At 53.6% G+C, this 21,948-nt stretch overlaps 1 protein-coding gene across 3 annotated transcripts in view; it reads right to left on the bottom strand.

Moving 5' to 3' along the window:
* Window positions 1-3,611: 3,611 nt before the first annotated feature.
* Window positions 3,612-21,948, bottom strand: part of VPS13D (vacuolar protein sorting 13 homolog D) — a gene marked incomplete at both ends in the record, with an annotated part of 199,174 nt that continues 180,837 nt past the window's right edge. For all 3 annotated transcript variants that reach the window (XM_084243705.1, XM_084243706.1, XM_084243707.1), the window contains 3 exons: window positions 3,612-3,743; window positions 4,102-4,342; window positions 12,291-12,422. In XM_084243705.1, coding sequence (XP_084099831.1) covers window positions 3,612-3,743; window positions 4,102-4,342; window positions 12,291-12,422 — 505 coding nt within the window. The remainder of the gene's footprint in view (window positions 3,744-4,101; window positions 4,343-12,290; window positions 12,423-21,948) is intronic.

Below are 21,948 nucleotides of genomic sequence, written 5' to 3'. Positions count from 1 at the left end.
GTGCCAGCGGGGCACGCAGCATGGCTGGGGTGGGGGCTGCCACCACTGCCCCCAGGCCTTGTACGGCCCTCCATGCGGCCCTGCTGACTGTCCTGCCCGTTTTGCTTTACCTTCAATCACTTCTTCTCATGCCCCCCCCCACTTTTGGCCAAGCTCCGCCACCCGTACCCAGTGCCCCCCCCCACTGCTGTCCCTGGGAGAACAACAATCAAAGGAGCGTCTCCTGAGTGTCCCCCCTCGCCTCTCCCCGGCGGCCTGTCCTCTCTCCCTTCACGGTCCTCCATTGTCGCCGCTTCTCACTCAGGGCCAGCCACGCTCCTTCCTCCACAGCCGATCGCGCCAGAGCTGCCAAGCCTGTCTCAGTCCACGGCTTCCTCAAAGTGACCTTCACCTTGACGCCACTAAACTGCGTCAGAAATGCCGGGGCCCCCCTGCCCGTCCTGCAAACCCGCTAGGTCTTGGTCCTCGGCCTACCCAGCTCATCGCTGGCACCGGAGTGGGAACCTCCCCCCTCTTTTCTGGACCCCCCAGCTCCAGCTCCCCACCCATGTCTCCTGAGGGTCCAGTCCCGCTCATTCTTTACTGTTCCTCTCTACCTGCCTGAACTCTAAACTTTAGGGTCCCCGGGCTCAGATCCGGGGCCTTCTCTCTGCTACCGCCCCTCACCCCTTTGGAGACTCCCCCAGGCCCTGCTTGTCCTGGGTCTCCAGGGGGTGCGGGAGCCACCTGGCAGGTAACCCTTATAAAGTGAGCACCAAACCTGCCGTCTCCCCTTCTCACTGGGTGACACCCCACCCTGCCAGGGCCCGCGGGGTGGAGAGCAGGCGGCTCCAAGCGGAGGCCAGTGCGCCGGGGAAGGCTGCCGCCTGCGGGGGCGGTACGTGTGCTGTTTGTCATTGGCGATGGTTCTCGAATCTACGGGACAACCAAGAAAGCAGAGGCGAGCGCTATCTTGAAGTCAACAAGGCATTTTATTCCACAGGAAGAAAAATAACGACTCTGATGTGAGAAACAGATTGAAGAGTCTTAACAGAACGGTGACTGGAGTAGTGTTTACACAGTGAACCAGGGATTTTACTTTCAGAATTGTAGCGAGCAGCTAACTATAGTATTTTGAGGCACAGATGACGCTTAAACAAAGTGGCCGGAGCCTCTGACCCGCGAGCCCCGAGGAGCGGGACTGGGCGGGGGCGCTCCCGGGCTGGCCTTCCCGGCGCGAACCAGCTGTGGTTAGCTGGTGACGCCGGCGGCCAGTTGCGTGGGTCAGGGCGTCAGGGCGGCTTGTGATTTCTCCTTATCCAATTTATTTTGCTTTCCTCAGAGAGGAAGGACTGTGCACTTGAGGCGGCATCAAAATTGGGAGAAATTATCATAACAAAGTCTCAGACATCCTTGGCTAAACACCAACTGAAAAGAAATGGGGCATTCAGGCTGCTGGGGGCAGGGCCTGCTTGCTCCAAAGCTCTGGATTGTTTTCCTGGCAAATCAGGAAGCTGTGTGCAAAGCCCCTGGAACCCGCGCACCGGGCCTGGACCAGCTGCCAGGGCACAGGCCGGCTGGGACGCTCGGTGGGCCCCCAGCCCCACCCCCTTGGTTGCTGGATCCCACTTTGACTTCCGCCCCTTCTGAGGGGCAAAGGTAGGAGCGGGTGTGTATCGGAGGAGCAAAGGAGGCACAGTACGGTTGGGGCTGGGGTCCTCCCCAAGGCCAGCCCGCAGCAGACAGAGCTCAGCACCCCAGAAGCTTCAGTACCTGGCTCCCCGATACAGAACTTCAAGGGCCTTCATTCCAGAAGGTGACTGTGAGCTCACTGATGCAAACCACCGCTCCTCTGAGAGCCTCGTCTTGAAGGGCCCAAGATCTCAGGCGGTGGGTTACTGGGGACAAAAACCACAAGCCAGACCTGGGGGGTGGGTTGTGGAAGGGGGACAGGTGTGGAGGGGACAGGATTACACAAGGGACTGCAGGAGGAGACACGTGGCTGCCCCGCCGCCTGGGTATGAGGTGGGGGTCAGTCAGGACCGCCACCCGGCAAAACCCACCCAGCCCACCCTTGAAAGCCACGGTTCAGTTCGGCAGAGTTCAGGGGAGACTGGCAGTGCAGACCTGGGGGATCAGACAGTCCCTCAGCACTGGTGCTAGAGCTCCCTTCCTGCTCCTGGGCCTGCAGAGGACTCGTGGGGAGGGCGAGGGAGGGAAACAGACAGACAGTCACAGCTTCACTGTGTCCTGGGGGGTTTGGGACAACCCCCAACACCTGCACATCCCAGACCCGCTGTGGATCCCAGCTACGTGCGACAAGGTTGTCGAAACTGAGCGGCTTTATTAAAAATAAAAAATTTGAAATCAGGAGGCTGGTCATTCCTTCCAGCGCGAGCGAGGTCCTCGCGCCTTCCCGCAATGTCCTTCTTCCTCGGGGAAAAGGGAAACAAACGAGACCGGGGAGGACAGGGCACCCGCGCCGCCGGCTGGAATTTAAAACCAGTCACGAGATGTACCGGCCAAATCTTGGTCCCACGAAAAACTCAGGAAAGAATTTTTATATCAAATTTCATTGTTCTTTGTAAGACGGCGGAGCCGGGGCCTGCCCGAGTCTACAAGGCGGAGCCCGCGAGCGTCTCTGCTGCTGTCCAGGAGGGAGAACGCGCCCCTCGTGGGTTCTGATAAATCTGCGAAATTTTGCTTTGTTAAAACAAATGGTTCTACGGGAATTTTTCCTTCCAAATCAACAGCCCCGTCCAGCCTTTTGAACAGATAATCACCCAAGAGAGATACAAAATGGCGTGGGGGCGGGGGGGGGGGCGGGAAACATGGGGGCGCGGGTGGGTCACGGAGCAGAATTTTATCTCAAAGTTTGGCAAGACAAGTCGGGGGAAAGCCACGGAGGTAAAAAGTCAGTTGCAATCATCTAAGAAGTATCTTTAAAAAAGGGCTGGGAAATCGGTCTGAGGTGGCTTCTGGGCGCCCGCATCTCTCGGGGCCGGCTCTGTCCCGACCCGGCTGGCAGCTCCGGGCCGGGCGACCCAGCCCCGGGGGTTGCTGGTGAGCGCCGGCCGCGCAGCCCCGCGGCCCTGCGGCCCTGCTGCGAGTGCTCGTTTCCAAAACGAAGACACCACATGCTCCGACTTTTAAGAACGCCTTTTATCATGAGTACCCTGAATCAGACGTGTAGAATTAGTGCAATAGAAGATCCCATATAATTTATATCACTTTACAGTTAACAAACCTTTACACACAGCACAGGCCCTGTCCGGAAACACGCCTATGTATTTACACACACACAGTTGTACATATATACATGTTAACAAAATACAGGGCGATCTAAAAATTAGATTCTTCTCGGTGCAATTTTCATCTCTTACGTTATTCAACCAATACCTTTTAAAAATTACATCCCCATAATCAAAGTAACCCCCACCCCACAAATTAATACATTTTCCATCAGTGCCCCCCGCCCCGCCATCTGTACTTTCCCTGTTTCCTGACGGCGTCTCCCACCCCTCACGCTGCTTCTGCTCCCAGCCTCGCTCTCCTCCCGGCCCGGCCGCGGGCCCCTCTCCTGACCGTGAGGGTGTCTGTTCGGCGGCGTCTCTCCCCTGCAGCTGCGACTTTCAGGAGTCCAGTTCCAACTGCTCTTGATTTTCACTGAGTCTTAACATAAGTTGCTGTTCATAATAAAGGCTCTTTGCATAGTTTATTTCTTGGGACAACTTGACGGCGAGGACCTCTGACTTCACGTGCACCTGAGGAGCGGAACAGAGTGAGCGGCCGGCCTGCAACACGGGACTCACGCAGACCCAAGGGACAGGGTGGATTCAAAAGCCCCAGGAAGCAGCTGCAGATCAGAATTGAGTGCGAGTAACTGGGAGCTGGAGTAGGCACCCCTACTCCCACCCGTTGGTGGGGCGTGGGGGAAGTGTTGGGTGCCTTGTCCGGGTCACTAGTGGCAGGGATGGGAGGGCAGCAACACCCCAACAATACACATGGGGCGCCTGCCCCCAGCATGCAGGATGAAGCAGCAGTGCCCAGGACTAGTGCCAGCCCAGTCAACAGCTGCACCAACCCCATAAAAGTGGGGGTGAAGGAGGCGGGTGGGCTCACCATGGGCTTCTGGTGGGACGGCCCCGGGATGGACACGCCGCTGCTCGTGTTCACCGCTTTCTTGGTCACCTGCACGTACACCTTCCCATGGTCTTTGGAGACGAGGCAGTGGTAGAGGTCATCATATTTGACTTCGAGGAAAATGGCCTCTCGGTCAACGTAGTCTCCGCTTTTCAGGAAGTACACGGCTTTGGAGGAGATGAGCACGCAGTAGCTGTCGGTGTTCTCCACGGCGATGAAGCTGTGAAGGAAGTGGGACGTGAGAACATGCCAGGCCCCTCCTCCGCACGTGGCGGGCTGGAGCCCTCCCAGCCGTCTCCTCACCTGCGAGGCGGGAGTAAAGGAGACCCTCACCTCCGATGTGCAGGTGTGTGCGTGCACATGTGCACATGTGTGTGTATGTGAGCACATGCGTGTGCATGTGTGCACCTGTGTGTGCACACCGAGCAGCTGGAAGACCGAGCAGCAGCTGTCGAGGACGGAGCTGACCAGCACACGAGGCGAGGAGATGGCAGACACCAGCTGAGCTGCGTCTGGTCCTCTGACCACTGCCCTAACCACGGGTCACCCACTGAGCCCGCGGCACCGCCAGGCACAGGGACTGAGCCCACCGACGTGGTTTCAGGAAACTCTGAATGGTCAGACAGCACCTGCCCAGGGGAAGCTGCACTTGGCTTCCTGACTTTCCGTCATTATCTCTGGGGGCTTTAGGATCAATGAGAAAAAAATCTCCTCCTCCTGCTTCCACGGAGCTCCCAGATTTACAGTGGAAATCCAATGTGTCAAACCCCTCGGCTCTGCTCCTGAATGGGGAGCGGTGACCCCTGGAACGGCCGCAACAGCGCTCCCAGGCCTGGCTGCCTCCCCGTGTCTTGTGACAGCCTCCCACAATGGGCAGCCACACCGAGGGATGAGAGAGAAGGCGTGACGACAAGAATACTAAGAGCTGACAGGCTGGCTGTCAAGCTCGGGCCCCTGGGACTTGCTGCCCTGAGGGGAGTTTCCAGGCTGTGGTCTCTGGACGCCAGGCTCCCCCTGGAGCGGTTCCAGCCGGTTCCGGGACGGCTTTGTCGCTGGCTCAGCAGTCACAGAGCACTGACTGGGCAGGGCCGCCTGCTGTCAGACGGGCTGACTTGCTTTCAGGGCTCAGCATGCGCCGGGCACTTGCTCACCCCCTTTATAATACACCCCCCTCTCCACCCACCTAAACCCGTCTGAGGATGCTCAGAAATACTCCAACCCCAGGCCCACTTTTCAATACTCAACTGCACCTTCAAAAGCACTGCCACACACTTAGGGGTGTACGTGTGGGGCCCGCGCCCCACCCCAGGGCCTCCAGGAGCAGCCATCACTGTGTCAGCAGCTCCCTAAGTCCTCAGTCAGCATCTGCCTGGTTCCACTGCCGTTTTAATTACAGCCTCGCATGACAAAAGTTGGGGTTTATTGTTCTATTCTAACTGGTTGGCGATGCCAAGAATGTAGACTTGTGAAGTCTCCGTGCCAAGATTAGAAATACTCGGCAGCTCTGGCGTTCGGGCCGCTCGGCACAGAATCCCACAGCGCAGGCTGACTACACCGAGGGGCCACATGAGCACTGAATCGCTTGATCAAACAGAACGGAATCCAAACAAGCTGGTCCAGGGGAAGAAAACGGGAGAGAGGAAGGACGAGGCCCACGCCCTAGGACTGGCTGGGAGACAGCTCAGCAGTCCACAAAGGCTTGGCTTCTCCACACAGGTGGCTGCGTGGCTGTGCCCGGCTCTCCCAGGAGACCCCGAAGTTGGCCACCGCTGTCGGGGTGGAAGCAGGAATGTGCTTCCACCAAAGGGCCACCTGGACATTAAAAACCACTGCTTTCCTAGAGGCCAGCCCAGGAGGGGCCTGCAGCCCACCGGCCCTGCCCCAGCCCACGCCACGTGGCACTCGCTCAGCTGGCACCGATGCCTACCCCGAGAAAGGGCCAGGGCCTTTCCGTCCGCACGCACAGCTGCTCGTACACCCAGGCCAGGGGCTGACATTACCAGTGCACTTCCCACACTGGAACACTTTTATAGGCTTTAAAATAGATCCCTTCCCCAGATGCCACAGATGGCGCAAGCCTCCACCAGGGGAGGACGCAGGATGCAGGAGGGGCGCCCTCCTGCCAGGGGGCGGGCGCAGCCAGGCCCAGCCCGCCCCTGCAGTCACTTTCTTGGTGGCTGGTGACACCACCTGCCAGCTTCCTTCACAGGTCAGCAGGAGTCACAAGACTCCTCGGCCAAGCAGAGCCGCAAGGGGAGGGCAGCCCTGGGTGGAAGCCGGGCCCGCGCCTGCTCCCCAGCTACCTCAGACACTGGCAGCTTTCGGATGTTTAGAGGAAACGTTCTCAAGTCTTTTCCAATCAGAAGCAGAGCAGCACTAAGAGGAAGGCAGAGCGAGGCCTGCTAGAGGGCCAGCGTCCCCGACCCGGCTGGAGCACGACCCAGAGACGACCTCTGCAGAGCCCCGGCTCCGCTCTCCGCCTGCCCCTCACACGCCTGCAACCCCCGACCACGGCTTGGGGTTTCATTACTGCTGCCTCTTTCTCTTTTCTTCTTCTTCTTTTTAACAAAATCTGGAAACCACATCAAAGAATAATTAAGACTGAGCTCCAGACGAGGACGCTCCTCGAACAGAGCCCCCTAAACTTGTGACCCTGCGAGAGGACCCAGAGCCCGGGGTTTCCAGGGAGGCTCCAGGCCCTAACCCTGCTCCGGGCCCAGCGCCGCCTGCCCACCCGCGCATGCCCCCCGCCCCCCGGCCCCTCTGGCTCTGCTTTGTTCTGCTGCACCAGGAGGTCAGGGTGCTCCAAAGCCAGCGGCATGGGGAGCCAGGCACCAGGGTGGGCCCAGACCCAGGCTGCTCTGGCCCAGAACAGAAGGGCCGGAATCCCCCCGCCCCAGGGGGGATGCAGAGGAGAAAGCCAGCGTGGTGCCGGGCGTGTCCTGCACACCCGCTTCCATTCTGTGACCCGTTATTAGCTCGGCGGGAGGGAGCATGAAGACACAAGCATCTGGATGAGCTTTCTCCGTCAAGTGCAGGGAACTGGAGAAGGCGCCGTGTGTTTCATGGACACATTTCAGGTTGCCATAGATACTACCACCCATTCTCTGAAAACCAGGATTTTTACTTTTACTCTTAACTCTCCCTGAAGGCGAGAAGGGAGACACTCTGACCTTGGGAGCAGCATCACGTTTCCCCTGAGAGGGGGCAGGTGCGGCACATGGTGCTCTCGGGGTGGGGGTGGGGGGGCCCAACCTGGCAGGTTCAGCGCCCCTGGAAGCAGAGTCTGATGTAACTAACAACCATCGTAAACCACAGGCACCACGGGTCCGGTCAGCAACACCCATGGCATCGTCCACGAGGCCTCAGCCCGCTCACTCTGCTGAGCCTGCAGTGTGCCCCAGGGTTCCAGGGCTGCCCCACAGCCGGGCCTCGGCCCAGCGAGCCCCACCTGCCCCTGGCTGGGAGGTTCCCAGGCGCCACCTGCAGTGCCAGGACCTATGGGCCTGAATATAAGACACGCATGACCCACGGTGGCTACCGCTGCTTCTTCCTTCTGCTGAGAACAGACACCAGGCTACCCCGAGTCTGTGGGGAGGGTCCCCTTGCAAGCAGGTTGAGAAGTGAGTGTCTCTCTAAGGGGCCACAAGGAAAACAGGATGGGGGCAGACTGCTCTTTAGGGAGAGAGACATCTCCCAACCCATTGCTCCAACCACCCACCTCAACTGCATTTCTTTCTCCTCCGCCCTTCTTTTTTGGGCCTTAGCAAATCTTTTTATATGTTGGAGTCTACTTGCTTTGGAGTTTTCTTAAAATCGGAGACGTCCTGACTTGTTTTACGCCAGGAGTGCTCTAAAACTGGCTCTTGCCCCAGACCACCTCCTCCCCATGCGTCTGTCACCCCCAAATCTGTGTATCTGTCCCACAAGCCTCTCCACTGGCACAGCTAAACTGGGCTACTCTTTTCCCCCAAGTCTCCCCACAGCAGGCGGGCGCAGAGCCTACCCCTCCTTGCCCAGACGCTCCACCCACCTGGGCCTGTGCCCCAGCCATTTCCTAAGTGCCTCTCAGCCCTGCCCCCATGCCTGTTGCTCCCCAAGCCCGAGTGGACTCAGCCTCACCCCATGTACTGGCTCAGAACCAGGGCCTGTAAATGGTCTCCTGCCTCCAGTCGCCCCAGCTCAGCCATTTCTCTGTTGCTGCCAAGGCTACCTTTTTAACAGGTAAGCCTCAGCGGGAACCTCTTCAAAATCTCACCACTGCCTACCGGAGGGGTGAACACAACGGGGCTCTCAGCATCCTGCCTGGCACCACCTCTGCTCCTGCACCCCTGCGCCACCGCACCTGGCTCGCTCAGCTGCTCCAGAACGAAGGACACTGCCGCCCCCACGGCTCTGCCCGGCACCGGCACCGGCGCCTCATCCTGCAGGACCCAGCGGCTGTCACAGCCTTCCCGGCTTTCCAGGTACAAACCAGTCACTCTGCTCGCAGCCTCCCAACGTGAGGTTCACACCTCTGTCTAAAAGCACCACATTCCAGGCAGGCGGGAGCAGGTCTGCCCCCCTGGTGGACCCGGAACTCACTCCTGAGAAGGGCCAAGAGACTTGTGTGTCAACTGTTTCTGAAAATGCGTGCACATGCAGGACCCGCTGGCGCTCGCCAGTGCACACGCAGCTCTGGGCTGGACCCACTTCTGGCCTAGCAGTTCAGGGGAAAGAATTCGCCCAGCACTCCTGATTTAACTTACTGAAGATTCAGCCAATCGTTAACTTTGATCAGAGCTGATGGAAAATCTGCTGAATGAGAGGTTTTATTTTGTGTCCTATCAAAGAACCTCAAATTCCTTGCATCACGGGCTGTGTCCTGATGCAAAAGGACACAGAAGAAGGAAGCCAACGAGTTTTTTCCCTCCCTTTTCTCAAAAGGACTCGTCTTTTGCCGTTGTTTTGAGGCGGTATATACACTGCCACAAGGTTGACGCCATAATTAAATGCTATCAGAATCAACACTGTAACTCATTTTTTCCCCCTGGCTCCATCGCTGTCTGCAATTTCTCCAGAAGACAAGACACGAGATGCCCATTTACATAGAGGGCAAGAAAGACTCTTGACTTTCCTTAGCTGCACGAGTTTGTTCCATCTAAGAAGGGAAAGGACTTATCTTGCTGGTGGGTTTAGAAGTTATTTTTGTATTCATTTTATACTTTTTAGTATCGACAACAATCTCAAAAAAGGAAAAAACAGAAAGGGGAGCAGGTTCAAAAGGATGGATGTGGGCACGTGACCCACGGGGGACTCAGGGGCCACAGGCCCCGCTGAGCTCAAGGACCCTGGGACCCTGGAGCTCCTGAGGTGCCTCCAGCCTCCAGCAGCCTCAGGGGGCCCATCCTGTGCCCTGGCCTTCGCGGCCACTTCCCGCCCGCTCCTCTGCAAGAGCTTGTTGCTGCTGGATTCATGGATTTTTCCTTCACCTGTAAATATTCAATATATTTCTCTGCAGGGTAAGGATTCTATTGGTTGGCATACAATACGAATAACAATTTTAAATAGCAAATTATCTAGAGAGAGATTTCTGGTGAGAATGGGGGCTCTTAGTGATTTTTGGATCATGGACCCCTCTGGTGGCCTGGGGAGGCCCATGGGTCTTTTCTAAGAATCAATCTTTTAAATTCGTAAAGTAAAACACTTGTGATTACAAGTGAAATCAGCTATATTTAAATACAGTTATCAAAATATTACTAAAGAGGGCCTCCCCGGTGGCACAGCAGTCGAGCGCTGGGTTGCGAAGCTGCCTGAAGCCTCTGCAGCGCCGGTTCGATCCCCAGCCACCGGGTGAGGGTCTCACATGGCGCGCAGACCTCTCCTGCCGCCCGCTGCTCCCCTCAACAGTGTACTTCGGTCCTTCTGCCTGCTCTGCTCCCCGCTCTGGCTCTGGTGGGTTCTCTCACCCTCCTGCGCTTCTGACTGTACCCAGTGCTTGTATAAATAAATAAATAAATCTTTAAAAAAAAAAAAAAGAAAAAAACAAACAAAAATATTACTAAAGATTGTAATTCTTTGTTGAAGCATTAAACAACATCTCCAAATCTCACTGCTATTTTCTAAAACTGCATTTACGAATAATGAGCCAGTTGTGAGAGAAACTCTGGGGACAGAAAAGCTAAGAGGTGCCTGATATTTGGGTGCCTAGCGTGTGACTTTGTGAGGAAGGATTAGATGTTAAAAATAGGTTCTTCTTACTTCTTTAATGAAAAGGAGATTTCGAGCTCTAGGCTAGACACTAACTCTCAAGAAAAAAGGAATTGAATCAGGGCAGGTTTTACTTGAACAGCTTCTTCACCCAGGGCCCTATTTAGGAGCCGAAATTGAGAAAAATGAAAAGCGATGGTAATTCTGCAACACACCAGAGAAATATTTGATTCGCTTGAAACTGAAGCCTTTTCAGCTGGCTAGACCTCAAATCATATGTCAGTAACTATCTTTTTAATACTAATTAATTAAATAAAATGAAAAAAGGTCTATGAAACTTGATCTGGGAGAACAAAGTTGAAGTAACCATGGCACTGGGACTTTGTGGGGTTTTTACTCCATCAGGAAGTCATTACACAATATTTTCCAGAAGTGAAACAGTGAGTCTAACTGGAAAAAAATGTGGAAACATTTAGTTAGAACAGTAGAGCAAGGTACTAAAGACCCTTTTAAGGGGTTAACTCTGAAGGAAAATATGCAAATAATTAGGCCTTTAAACGTGTTTTTAATTACAAGGCTGGGATAAAAGTCAGGGGTATAATCTGGCACTCATGTCCTTTTCCTGAAAACCCCTTCCCTGCACAGTGATGCTTCTCATGCTCCCGTCACCGTGGAGACCCAGCCTGACAACCGGGGATACTTCAGAGAAACACCCCGGAGGGCCACGTCACGTGTCTCCTTCAACATTTACTGGCGAGACTGAACCACAAACTTGGGCAGAGACACACGGTTTTCATCTTTGGAGTCAAAATTCATTCATGCCAGTATCTCTTCCTAGTGCACGTGGATTTCAAGAGTTTCGTGAAATGCATTTCCCTGGCTTTGGAGGCGTTCTCAATGCCCACAGCCCCGGGTGGTCACACGTCAGCCTGCGACGGGAGCTTCCTGGGTTTGGGGCACATGTCATTCTAACAAAAATGAATTTTGCAAAGACCACAGAGGGTTTGACTTGAATAAGGGTGAGTGGGGAAGGAACTTAAAAGCACAATGTACAATTTATCATCTCAATCTCGTACCAAAAATCCCCTAAAAGGTAGAAAACTGAAACGGGCAAATACAAACGCTAACCAAATCGCAGCCTCCAACGAGCGTTCCTTTGACGCACATTTATTAAGAGCCTGTTCTATGCTGGACCCCGTCCGAGCTGCTGAGGACTCTCCAGTGACAACGGCTGGAGCTCTCCAGGGGGGCCTCTCTAGCCAGCCCCGACCAGCCCCCACACCCGAGGTGAGACGGAACCCTCTCTAGCTTGCTAGAGATGAAGGAGATAAAGAGACATTAAAGGAAGTTAAAATAGTGTTTTGCTCATGAGGCACAGCTAACTGCTTTCTCTGGCTGGTGGTTTTAACCTCCACCTATATTACAGGGCACGTTACGTGACAAGGGTCTTTGAAGGGCATCCTAAAAGAGTGCTGCTGTGACTGTTGCCGTATCAACTAGAGAGAATGTCACTAACTGAAAACACAACAAGAGCTAAGGTACATGAGCCTCTACCTTCAAAGAGAAACAAAACAATCTTAAGAATATTACATTTTGAAAACCTTCAGCTACTCTGCTTTGTTTTACTAGCATTCTGCAGCAAACATTAAAACACACAAGTCTAAGAAAACTTTACGGGGGAAAAAGGCCTTAAAATTGAGACCATTTTATGCATTAGCTCCTCTCTTTGAGCTAGAAAGAGACTTTCATTTTCTAGAAGGAAAGCATCATGGTCCCTTTATGGGACGCAATTTGAGAACCACCACTCTGGTAAAGACCACTTATGCGCTGCTACACTTAAACCTCGACAGCATTTGGACCAAGGAACCTCTGACCAATTCCAAGGCCTAAGAGTCACGAAGATACTTGCTGGGGTCACAGAGACGTAAACTTTTCAGATCAAAGATGGAAAAGGGTTGGCTCCCCGCACCCCAACTTACAATTCGTCTTGTATGTTGTCCGTTAGCTTGAAGAGCTGCTCCTGCCCTTCGGCCTGGCTCTCCGAGTAGCGGGGGAGCAGCCCCTGGGGCCCAGTGCAGCACCGCGGCTTCCGCACCCTCTGCGCTTGAGTCCTGGTGGGCAATGGACAAAGAGCGGAGAAGTTAGGGGGCGCCGGTCCAAGTGACTTCTCTTCCCATCCCACCGAGACACACCCCAGGGACTGGCATGAAACTCCAGCAGTGCCTGTGGATGGCGGTAAGACAGCGGGAAAGACTTCGATTTTGGATTAGAGTCTTGCTGGCACCATTTCCTACCGACGAGGTCATGGACGATTCAGTTACCTTCCTAACCCTCAGTTTCAGATTTTTCCATAAAGCGGAGTGATGCCACCCACCTCCTAGGCCTGCTGTGACAATCAAATGAAACACTCCCGCCAAGTCTGTGCCTGACCGATGGGGTGATCTCCCAAGGGGGCGCTCGCTTTTGTTATTATCGCGACCTTTAAGACCTTCCCGCGGTCACACCCTAATTTTCTAGGAATCTCTTCAGGAGAGGCACCTCTGGTCTCACAATGGGTCAGAAAGAAGAGTGGGTGACCTGGGACATGAGTCAAGCTTCTGGACTTCCTCTGAGATGAGCTCGGCTGCCCGGCTGCAGGGGGAGGGCGCAGTGACCCTGAGGGAGAACGGCTCCCCGACGGGTCCCAGCCCACAGCCTGGGGTTCCGCACGGCCCGCACTCACGCCACTCAGCTGTCAGTTGCCCAGAGGAATCTGCTTTGCTATGGCTTTCAGGGTAGACTGGTGTTGTCTTTTTCCACAAACCATATGCAGGGTAATTGATAAGTACTTTTTGGTGTTTTCCTAGAAACAGGAGTCCATGTTTGTCTTGGAAAGGCCGTGCATATTTCAGATGACTGATAAGAGTGTGCTGTGTCTGTCCTCGGCCTTGTACTTGCTGTACTTTTCATTATTTGTTCCTGGATTCCACTGAAGCAAAACATCCCTCTCCAGACACATCTACAAGAGAGGGATAGGCTGACACCCCGAATCAGCACTTTGGAAGCACGCACGAACAGCACTGCCTGCTACAGGCAAGGGCAGAAAGTACCTAGTTGGGCAAACCGGAGTGGGGGTGTGGCCGAGGCCCTGCGATGGGCTCTGGGCTCTGGAGTCCCATACCTGGGGAAATCTGGCGTGTGCTGGAAAGCCAGAAATCCATTGACCTTTTTAAAGTTCTGTAATAAGGACGCCCTAAGTGCTACTGATTGTGCTCTTCAAGGGAGATGTAGAGACAGGAAAGAAGGCTTAGCCATCCGCACTCAAGGAACCGGTGAAAAAACTATACTATTATGCACTCATATACTCCCATGACGCGCAGTTTCAAGTTCTTCAAGACCAGGCCTGCTGCTGGCTATTTAGTTCCCCCTCATGACTGAGCTGGGAGGGTACTGTAGGGGCCACTATAGGAGACACTTGACAACCACAGTTTGAAGGATGCCAGCAAAACATTGCAAGTGAGAGGGGTGGGGGGTTACTTTTCAAGATCGCAGAGCCGTTCTTGTCCCCTCCCCTGGTGAGACCTTTAAGGTCATTCCCAACACTGCCCGGGACAGGCCAGACTAACAGTTGGACTAGTCTCCACTCGGGACGCTCCTGGAGCAGGTACTGGCCATCATGGCGGGGCCCAAGGGCCCCTCCCAGGGGAACGTTCCAGGAAGCTTTGCTCCGACTTCTCTTAGCACATCTTCCGTCTATCAGGAGGTCTCAGTTACCTGAGAGCCCTGGAGGTGCAACTTCTAAATACCTCATCCAACTATTTCTCCAATTAATCGTAACAAAGAAATGATCTCTGGATTTGCAATGGATTCTTAGAAGAGCCATATAACTTATTCTTTTTCCATGCTTGTTCAATCAGAAGGACCCTTTCAAAAACACAAGTTAGATCAAGTCAATCTTGTTCTCCACACACATTTGCTTCATATCTCGCTTTGATCAAATATTGCCTTATTGCTGGGCTCCCCATCTGGAATGTAAGCTCCCTGAGAAAAGGGATTTTGATTCATTCGCTGCTATCCTGGGATCTAGACCAGTACCTGGCTCATGGCAGAAAAGCAATAAAGCTGAGGTGAATGCATGTGGTGGAAGGGCCCCCTCGACTGCTGAGCTCCAGGGGAGGCGAATGCCGCAGACTCGGGTGGAGAGCCCGCCAGAGCCAACCGTCACAGAGAAGGCAAACCGTGAACCCTCCTGACAGAAAGGTCAAGGTGTGTCTGTCTAGTCCACTGCTCAAAACAAAGGAAAGGACAGGAAGGCAAAGTCATGCAACTTATGTCTCTGTTGACACAAGTTCTTTCCGTAGAAGGAACAATCATTTTATGGGCAACTAACGTGGGAAGATACACCACGAGGTAGGAGGAAATTGACTAAAAGTGAATAAAAGGTAGTTTGTTTCTGGACCTGAGCTTCGTAAGAAATGGGCTGAGAATGTAAGTGTACCCTGTACTATCAAGTAGCTTCTGGGGCATATAGCTATTTCTTGACTCAGTGACCCCTGCCCCGACCCTCCCCTCCCCCGGGGCCTTCCCCAAATTTCAGAGATCCAAACTCCCCTCCCCATACATTCTAACTGCAAGACATAAATCCACTCAAATGCCAGAGAACACAAACAGAGAAAGGCTCTCTTGTGGCTACACCTGCCTGTTTGTAAGTGCCATGTCTTGCCAACAAGCTGCCAGTTGTCTCCCTACTCCGAGGGCTTCACTTTGCAATCAACCAAATCCCAAGGGAAGGGTGGACACAGTGTGCAGACGCCGGAGGGTTCCCTGTGGCCTCAAGGCTTATTTTTTACATGACATAGAAGAAAAGAGAATTCAGCTTTGCCATAAAAGGAAACAGTTATCCCTCACAGGCTTATAAATAGAGGGATGACTTCAAGAAGGGGTGATTGAGACAAGTTAAGCAGAAAGGTGGGATAGAAGAATCCTCACAATGTCCTATGAGCCAACCATTGCTGGTGGCCTGAGAAACTGTTCTTCTTTCTCTGAAACTCAACTATAATTTTTAACTTCTGAGGTCCAAGTTGGGAGGTGGGGGTGGTGGCGTGTGCTCAAAGTCACTGTGTAAGAACAAATTTAGCCCCAAACTTAATCCAAGAAGTATAAACGAAACCTAACAAGCTAGCGTTTTCAAACCTTGTTAAGTCAGCAAAAAATTCCAAGTGAGGCCCTTCCAGGCAGGCTGATGTATGACAAACTGCTCTCTTCATATATTGATGACGGCTCCATCCATTCAAAGGCCCTTAGAAAGCAGCACGTAGGTAACGGCGACCCCACGCTTGCTCCCTCTGACCCAGACGACTTGTTCCTAAGTAGTCTTCATGTGTGTTCCAGCCTGTGTATGTGAGGGGGTGGGGGGAGCGAGGAGGGGGGCTCTTCCTTTTTTTTTTAAAAACTAGATTTTAGGACTGGACTCAACTCATCGTTAACCTGAGTTCAAGGACCATGATCATCACTGACCTTTATTTTATTTTATTATTATTATTTTTAAAGATTTATTTATTTATTTATACAGGCACTGGGTACAGTCAGAAGCACGGGAGGGTGAGAGAATTCACCAGAGCCAGTGCGGGGAGCAGAGCAGGCAGAAGGACCGAGGTACACTGCTGAGGGGAGCAGTGGGCGGCAGGAGAGGTCTGCGTGCCATGTGGGACCCTTGCCCAGTGGCCGGGGATCGAACTGGCACTGCAGAGGCTGCGGGCAGCTTCGCAACCCAGTCCTCAACCGCTGAGCCACTGGGGAGGCCCCCGGCCTTTATTTTAAATGATAAAATAGACATCAGTGCCACCTCCATCCCCAGCACAAAACTCCAGCACTGACCACAGCCCGAAGGCACCTGCATGGTGCCCGGCCATGCCCAAGGTGGTCGCAGTGTGGGATGTCATGCTCATCACTCTCTTGCTCGTCAGCCTTACATCGTGTTACCACGTTTCCATGTCCTGGTGGAGTCTTGCTATATAGTCTTTGGTGTTAGGTATCTACAAACAGACATTCCTGCCTTTTTACATTCAGGATTTACCGCTTCCTCCTTGAAGTCACACCGCTAAGGTCCAGACAGCCCTTTCCCTGCAGCAGTCACTGGCTGGCTGCCCTGCTCACTGCTACCCTCCTGCGGGAGCATCACGCTCCCATCTCCCTGTGATGGCCCGTGGGTCAGCTCCAGATCTGTCATTACCAACAGGTGCTATCAGCACGCCTGTCCACATCTCCTGGCAAACACGCACAGGAGTCGCTTTGAGTGTAAAACTAGGAGGAGTTTATCTGCTGATCACAGGGCATGAATGCTCAGCAAACATGATAATTCAAATTGTTTTCAAAGCGGCTTAATCCGTTCACACTCCCACCACCAAGGTATTTGAGAGAGTCTAGGCACCTATGTCCTCCCCTATACTCGTATCATCTATGACGATGCTGGCCCAGGGCAGCGCTGGCCGCATGTGACTACCGAACAGCACTTGGATGTGGCCAGTGTGACAAAAGAACGAGTTTTTTAAAATTTAAATTAAACAGGGCCTCCCCGGTGGCGCAGCGGTTGAGTGCTGTGTTGCGAAGCTGCCCACAGCCGCTGCAGCACTGGTTCAATCCCCGGCCACCGGAGGAGGGACCCACATGGCGCGCAGACCTCTCCTGCCGCCCGCTGCTCCCCTCAGCAGTGTACTTCTGTCCTTCTGCCTGCTCTGCTCCCCGCTCTGGCTCTGGTGAATTCTCTCACCCTCCCGCGTTTCTGACTGTACCCAGTGCTTGTATAAATAAAGAAATAAATCTTTAAAAAAAATTTAAATTAAACAAAAAATTGTGCATTAGGCAGCACTGACCTGGACTCTTCAAAGCTTGCATGGGTATAAAATAGCATTATTTTCTCATCCTCAACTTAAAGGGCTGTGTCCAGTAAAGAAAAGGGGAGCAGCTGCTGGAGCCTGCCCCCAGGCCTGCAGGAGACCACCAGCCTCCAGGCTACCATCCGCACGGCTGAGGGGCCATTTTTAGGCCCTGGTTCCCCCGCGGCTCTGCGCAGTTCCCAGCATCACCCTCTCCGGCAGGAGCTGCCGCCTCCAGGGAGGCCTGGGTCCAACAGTCCCGGGGCTGATGGCTCCTAAGGCAGGAGGCGGCAAAACGCCACCCACTCACCTCTCCTTAGCCGGCAGGGTCTCTTACTAACACTTGACATAAAAGGTAGTTTACAACGCGAGCCTGTTTAGCGTAAGCTGCGGCTCTGCCCCCACAAGCCTTTGTTTAGCCAAAGGTCTGTGGTGGGTTTTTAATTGCTGCCAGCTGGGGGCTCGTCGGCCATTTTAAGCCCTCAGCTGCTGCGGTTTATAAATTTCACAGTGTATAGAAAGAAGCAGGTCTTCCAGTCAACCAGCTAATCCAAAATGTCAGCACCAAACGAACTTGAGCTTTGAACTCCATGAAAATGTCAGGGAGTCGGCCGCGCAGCACGACGCCGCCTCCCCGGGGAAGGGGCTGCTGATACAGTGGCTGACCCACGGCAGATACCCGGCCGGTGAGAGATCCACAGGGGCCGCCGGCCTCTGACACACTCAGGCCCCAAAGCCACGACGATGGATGAAAACGGTCCGGGTCGCTTTCTTCAAGCACCGGTAGCTCCAAACGCGGGACGTGGACATCCAACCATTCCCTGTGGTTGCCCGTGCCCTTCAGCCGGAGGGCCCACCGTGACTGGCCACCATTGTGCGGCTCCCGTGGTGCGTAACCACGTCACAGGGCTACTAGCTGAAGACAGAAGCACTCACACGCACCCCGCTGTACAGCAGAGCGATCGGTGAGTTGAGAAGCGTGTCGGGCTAACGTCTATCAGCCCAGGAAGGTTCGGGAGCAATTGGTAGATGAGGAGCGAGCGCGTGTGCCAAGCGCGTGACTGTCAGGCGCAACGGGGTGCTTACTGGGCCGCTATCTGCGGGTGCCGGCCCTGCCAAGTGGCGGTGCTGCACTTACTTTACGTGTGTGTCCAAGATTTTTGTTTCAATTAAATATCTTACTGATATACACGGCGTTTAACCGAGCAGAACAATAAGGCTGAAAACAGAAGGTCAACCCATAGTCCCTCTTCAAATACTGCCTTCATGGGTGCCAGGATTCTCTAAAAGAAATTCACCAGCCTGTCTAAACAGCACACCCTGCTCTGGGATGCATGGCGGGTCAGACTCCCCCCCAAAGAACGTCGGTGGGTGTCTGGAAGTCCCAGGAGCCCATCTTGTCTCTCTCCTCCTGCCCTCGTCCACATCTAAAGACCGAGTGGTAAAGTAAAGCATTTCTTCAACAAACAACTATGAACCAGAGACACACTATGGGGTGGGGGCGAGGAAAGGAGGGGTTGGAGTCAAAATAAGGGGGGTGAAATTGTATGGGGAATATAAAAATAAAAAAAATTATAAAAAAAAGTAAAGCATTTCTTCTCCGCAGATTTTACTCCTTTCAGTGCAAACTAACAGGAGCAGCTCTGAAGTCTGCCTCATTTTACATGAATGCTTCCCCAGAGTTCCATGCCAATAGAAAAATCCACTTTGTAGAACCTAATCAGAGAGTATTCAATCACAGCTTAATAACAATGACTGGATTCTGGTTGTGTTATTTCTTAAGCCAAAAAAATGGTACCAAATACCCGCTATGACAATTTGGACTTTGAGTGGATGGAGAGCCCCCTGGGCGGCAGGAGGCCTGTGTCGGCAGCGCTGGCTCCTATGAAAGGACAGGACTCGAAGGAAGGCTGCCGTCAACAGGAGCCCGTCGGGGGGCCTTGTGCCCCCTCCCCACCTCCAGTCCCTTTAACGCACTTTTCCTGAGCGAGCACGTGCACAGGTGAGCGATAGGCCTTTAGTGAGGGATGAACTGAGTTCCCAGGGAGCTGACTGGGGGCCGTTGAGGAGGCCAGCAGGAACAGGCAGCTGCGCAAGGACAGAAGGGAGGCACACAGGCTGGAGGGTGGGCTCTGCAGCTAGGCCTGGCTGGGTCTGAACCCCAGCTCAGCCTTTGCAGACTGTGGCCCAAGCTGAGGTGTGGCACCTACGGGAGACTCGGTTTCCTTACCTACAACACAGGGCATAGCCGGGCTGCTGTGAGAAGTCAACACGCACCGACTGATGCGCCTGGCGCAGGACGGGCACTCAATGGGCAGATGCAAAACACGTGCTGTTGACGTTGACAATGCTGAGTCAGCAGCTGTCGAGGTCCTGGGGGCACCCAACCCAGCTCAGCTGGGGGAAACTCAAGATGAGCTGGGGGCCAACCACCAACTTCCTTGACTCAGTTTTCTTATTAGGGAAAATGCTTCAAACAGAAACATCCCCCTTCCTCTCTGCTTTCTCATTAACATCCCGCTCACCTCTCCCTGGAGTTCCGAAGTCACATGTGTAACAACACATAAAATCCCTCATTGTATTGCTGCAACTGAAAATGTGGGAAAGAAGTTGATTCATGAAATGGTTAGAAATTACATTGCTCGAGCTGTTAAGTTCTTAGTAATTTGACATCCTGCAGCAGAGACGACATTTCCTGGGCTGGACTTTCTCCCATCTGTGGGATTCACACCTGACTTGTTTATAGGGGTCAAGGCTTCCTATAACCTAACACATGTTTTGGGGACCCCATGACATTGCAACTGTGACAGCCGGCAGGACTAATGCCAACAGTTATGCCTATTGAGATTTAAACTCGAAGAGCAAAACTACTTCAGAGTTTTTCCCCCCACGTCAACGAACAGCTTAGAGGGGGAGACCACCTGGTCACAAGGCCAGGGGAGGGTCAAGGCCAACTCACTTCATAAAGAAGCCCAGGCTAGCGGGTCACAGTCTGAAGTCCTAGGCCTTCCTAAGGTGCCGGCCTAACTTTGGCATGCTTTCTGGGGTTGCTTTGCTTTCCAAAAACACTGTGGACAATTTATAAAGCGGTTTATAACTTTCAGCAGTATCACAAGAACAAGGCATTTAACAAAAGCAAGCTTCATGTGTGTTTAAAGCACAACATTCTGAATCCGGGTGCTTCCAGGAAGTTCTCAGGCATGGTCCAGCTCCCGGACAACCGGTCGCCTCCAATGCCAAACCCGAGATAGTTCACATGGGACAAAACACAACTTCTGATAAAACTGATTTTTATCAGTTTATTTTTATTTATCGGTTTATTTTTCTGATTTTGTGGCTATTAGGTACAAATACTAGTGATAACAAGCTGATTAAAATAAATAAACCAGATACCTCCAGGTTGATTCTGGTGTAAGATAAGCTAAATACCTCCCACCCCGAGAGCAGAACTGGCCTGCCTGGCGCCGAGCGGCCTCCGCCTGCGCCCCGGCTTGCTCTCACACACCAAGCTGCTCCCTCCAGTGACCTAAGCTGAGCACGTATGGGGGTGCTGGGGCTGCTGGATGATGTGCCTGCTTTTTCAAGACCACGTTTTCAACTAGGCAAGACATTTTACACATCCTTTTACTATCAGACAGTGTGGGGGAAAAGGGAAAAGAGGGAACAGGAGATGCTTCAAAACGGGTAAGGACGCTGGAAATGAACAGGTGCCCCGAGAATGGTGGTTTCAGCGGTCGCCACACACAGCGACAAACGCAGCTGTTCCAGGCCCTGCAGCTACACTGTGGGGCCCTGGGAGGGCCACAGAGGCCACGACAGCACACCCTCTTTTCCAGGGAGGGGTTTGTGTTAGGGACCAGACATGGGAAGTGCTGAACAGAAGCTGCAGGGCCCAAGTCCTTGTCCTGTCGGTGCATCGTTGGACCCCAGCACCCCAAACAGTGCCCGGCACGCTCCGATACGGCAACAGACTTAAGTCCACGCAAGAGCTGGCAGCACAGTCCGGGCTGCTGCTTGTGGCCAAGCAGCGGCCTGTAGGGGAACTCCTCCCCCGAGACCGAGCCAGAGAAAGGCGGGCGTTGGTAAGAGCCCAGGAACCCCTGGAGCATGGGAATGCTGATCATTCCATCATGAAGGACACTAGAAAGTTACTGGCCTGGGTCATGATCTCCCAGGGGGCAACTGGAGAGCGGCCTGCTGGCCTCAGGGGAGTGTGGCCATCCCTGCTTTTCCAGGAAGGGAAAGAGCAGTGGGGCCTGGACGTCTGGAAACAGCTCAGGGTAGTCGAGCTTCCTACGGAGAGTCCACTCCAGGCCTGACACGCAGGACTCGCCCAGCTCAGAACATCTGGCCTAGGCGGTCGGTTTCTGCACCAACTCAAATGCCAAGGAGAAGTCTCTTGCAAAGACCTTGACTGCATGGCTTTCTCTATCTGGGCTCCCCGTTTTAGGTTCCTTCGACTGAGAAACATGGAGGAACCAACCCAGCACCTGCCTACCTGCTCTTCCTCATCTGCCCTCAGGCCAACTGGTGCCTTTCTACTGTCTGTCCTCAAATTTAACCTACAGAGGAGCTTTCTCAGAAGCCAAGGCCACCTCCAGCCAAATCTGTTTTCCGACAAACAAGAGAGGGTACCTTCTCTTTGAACTTGTGTCAAACTGCCACTGACCCATCATTCCCACACCCTCGAGAAGAGGACTTTCCAGGCACAAGAAGACAACTCTCTTTGTTCAGGTTCTTGCCACAGCGCCGGCACTGACACAGCCAGAGTTACGAGGTAACA

This window comes from Talpa europaea, assembly GCF_964194135.1.
Source record: "Talpa europaea genome assembly, chromosome: 9".
Classification (NCBI taxonomy): Eukaryota; Metazoa; Chordata; class Mammalia; order Eulipotyphla; family Talpidae; genus Talpa; species Talpa europaea.
This window is presented reverse-complemented; position numbering and strand designations above follow the sequence as displayed.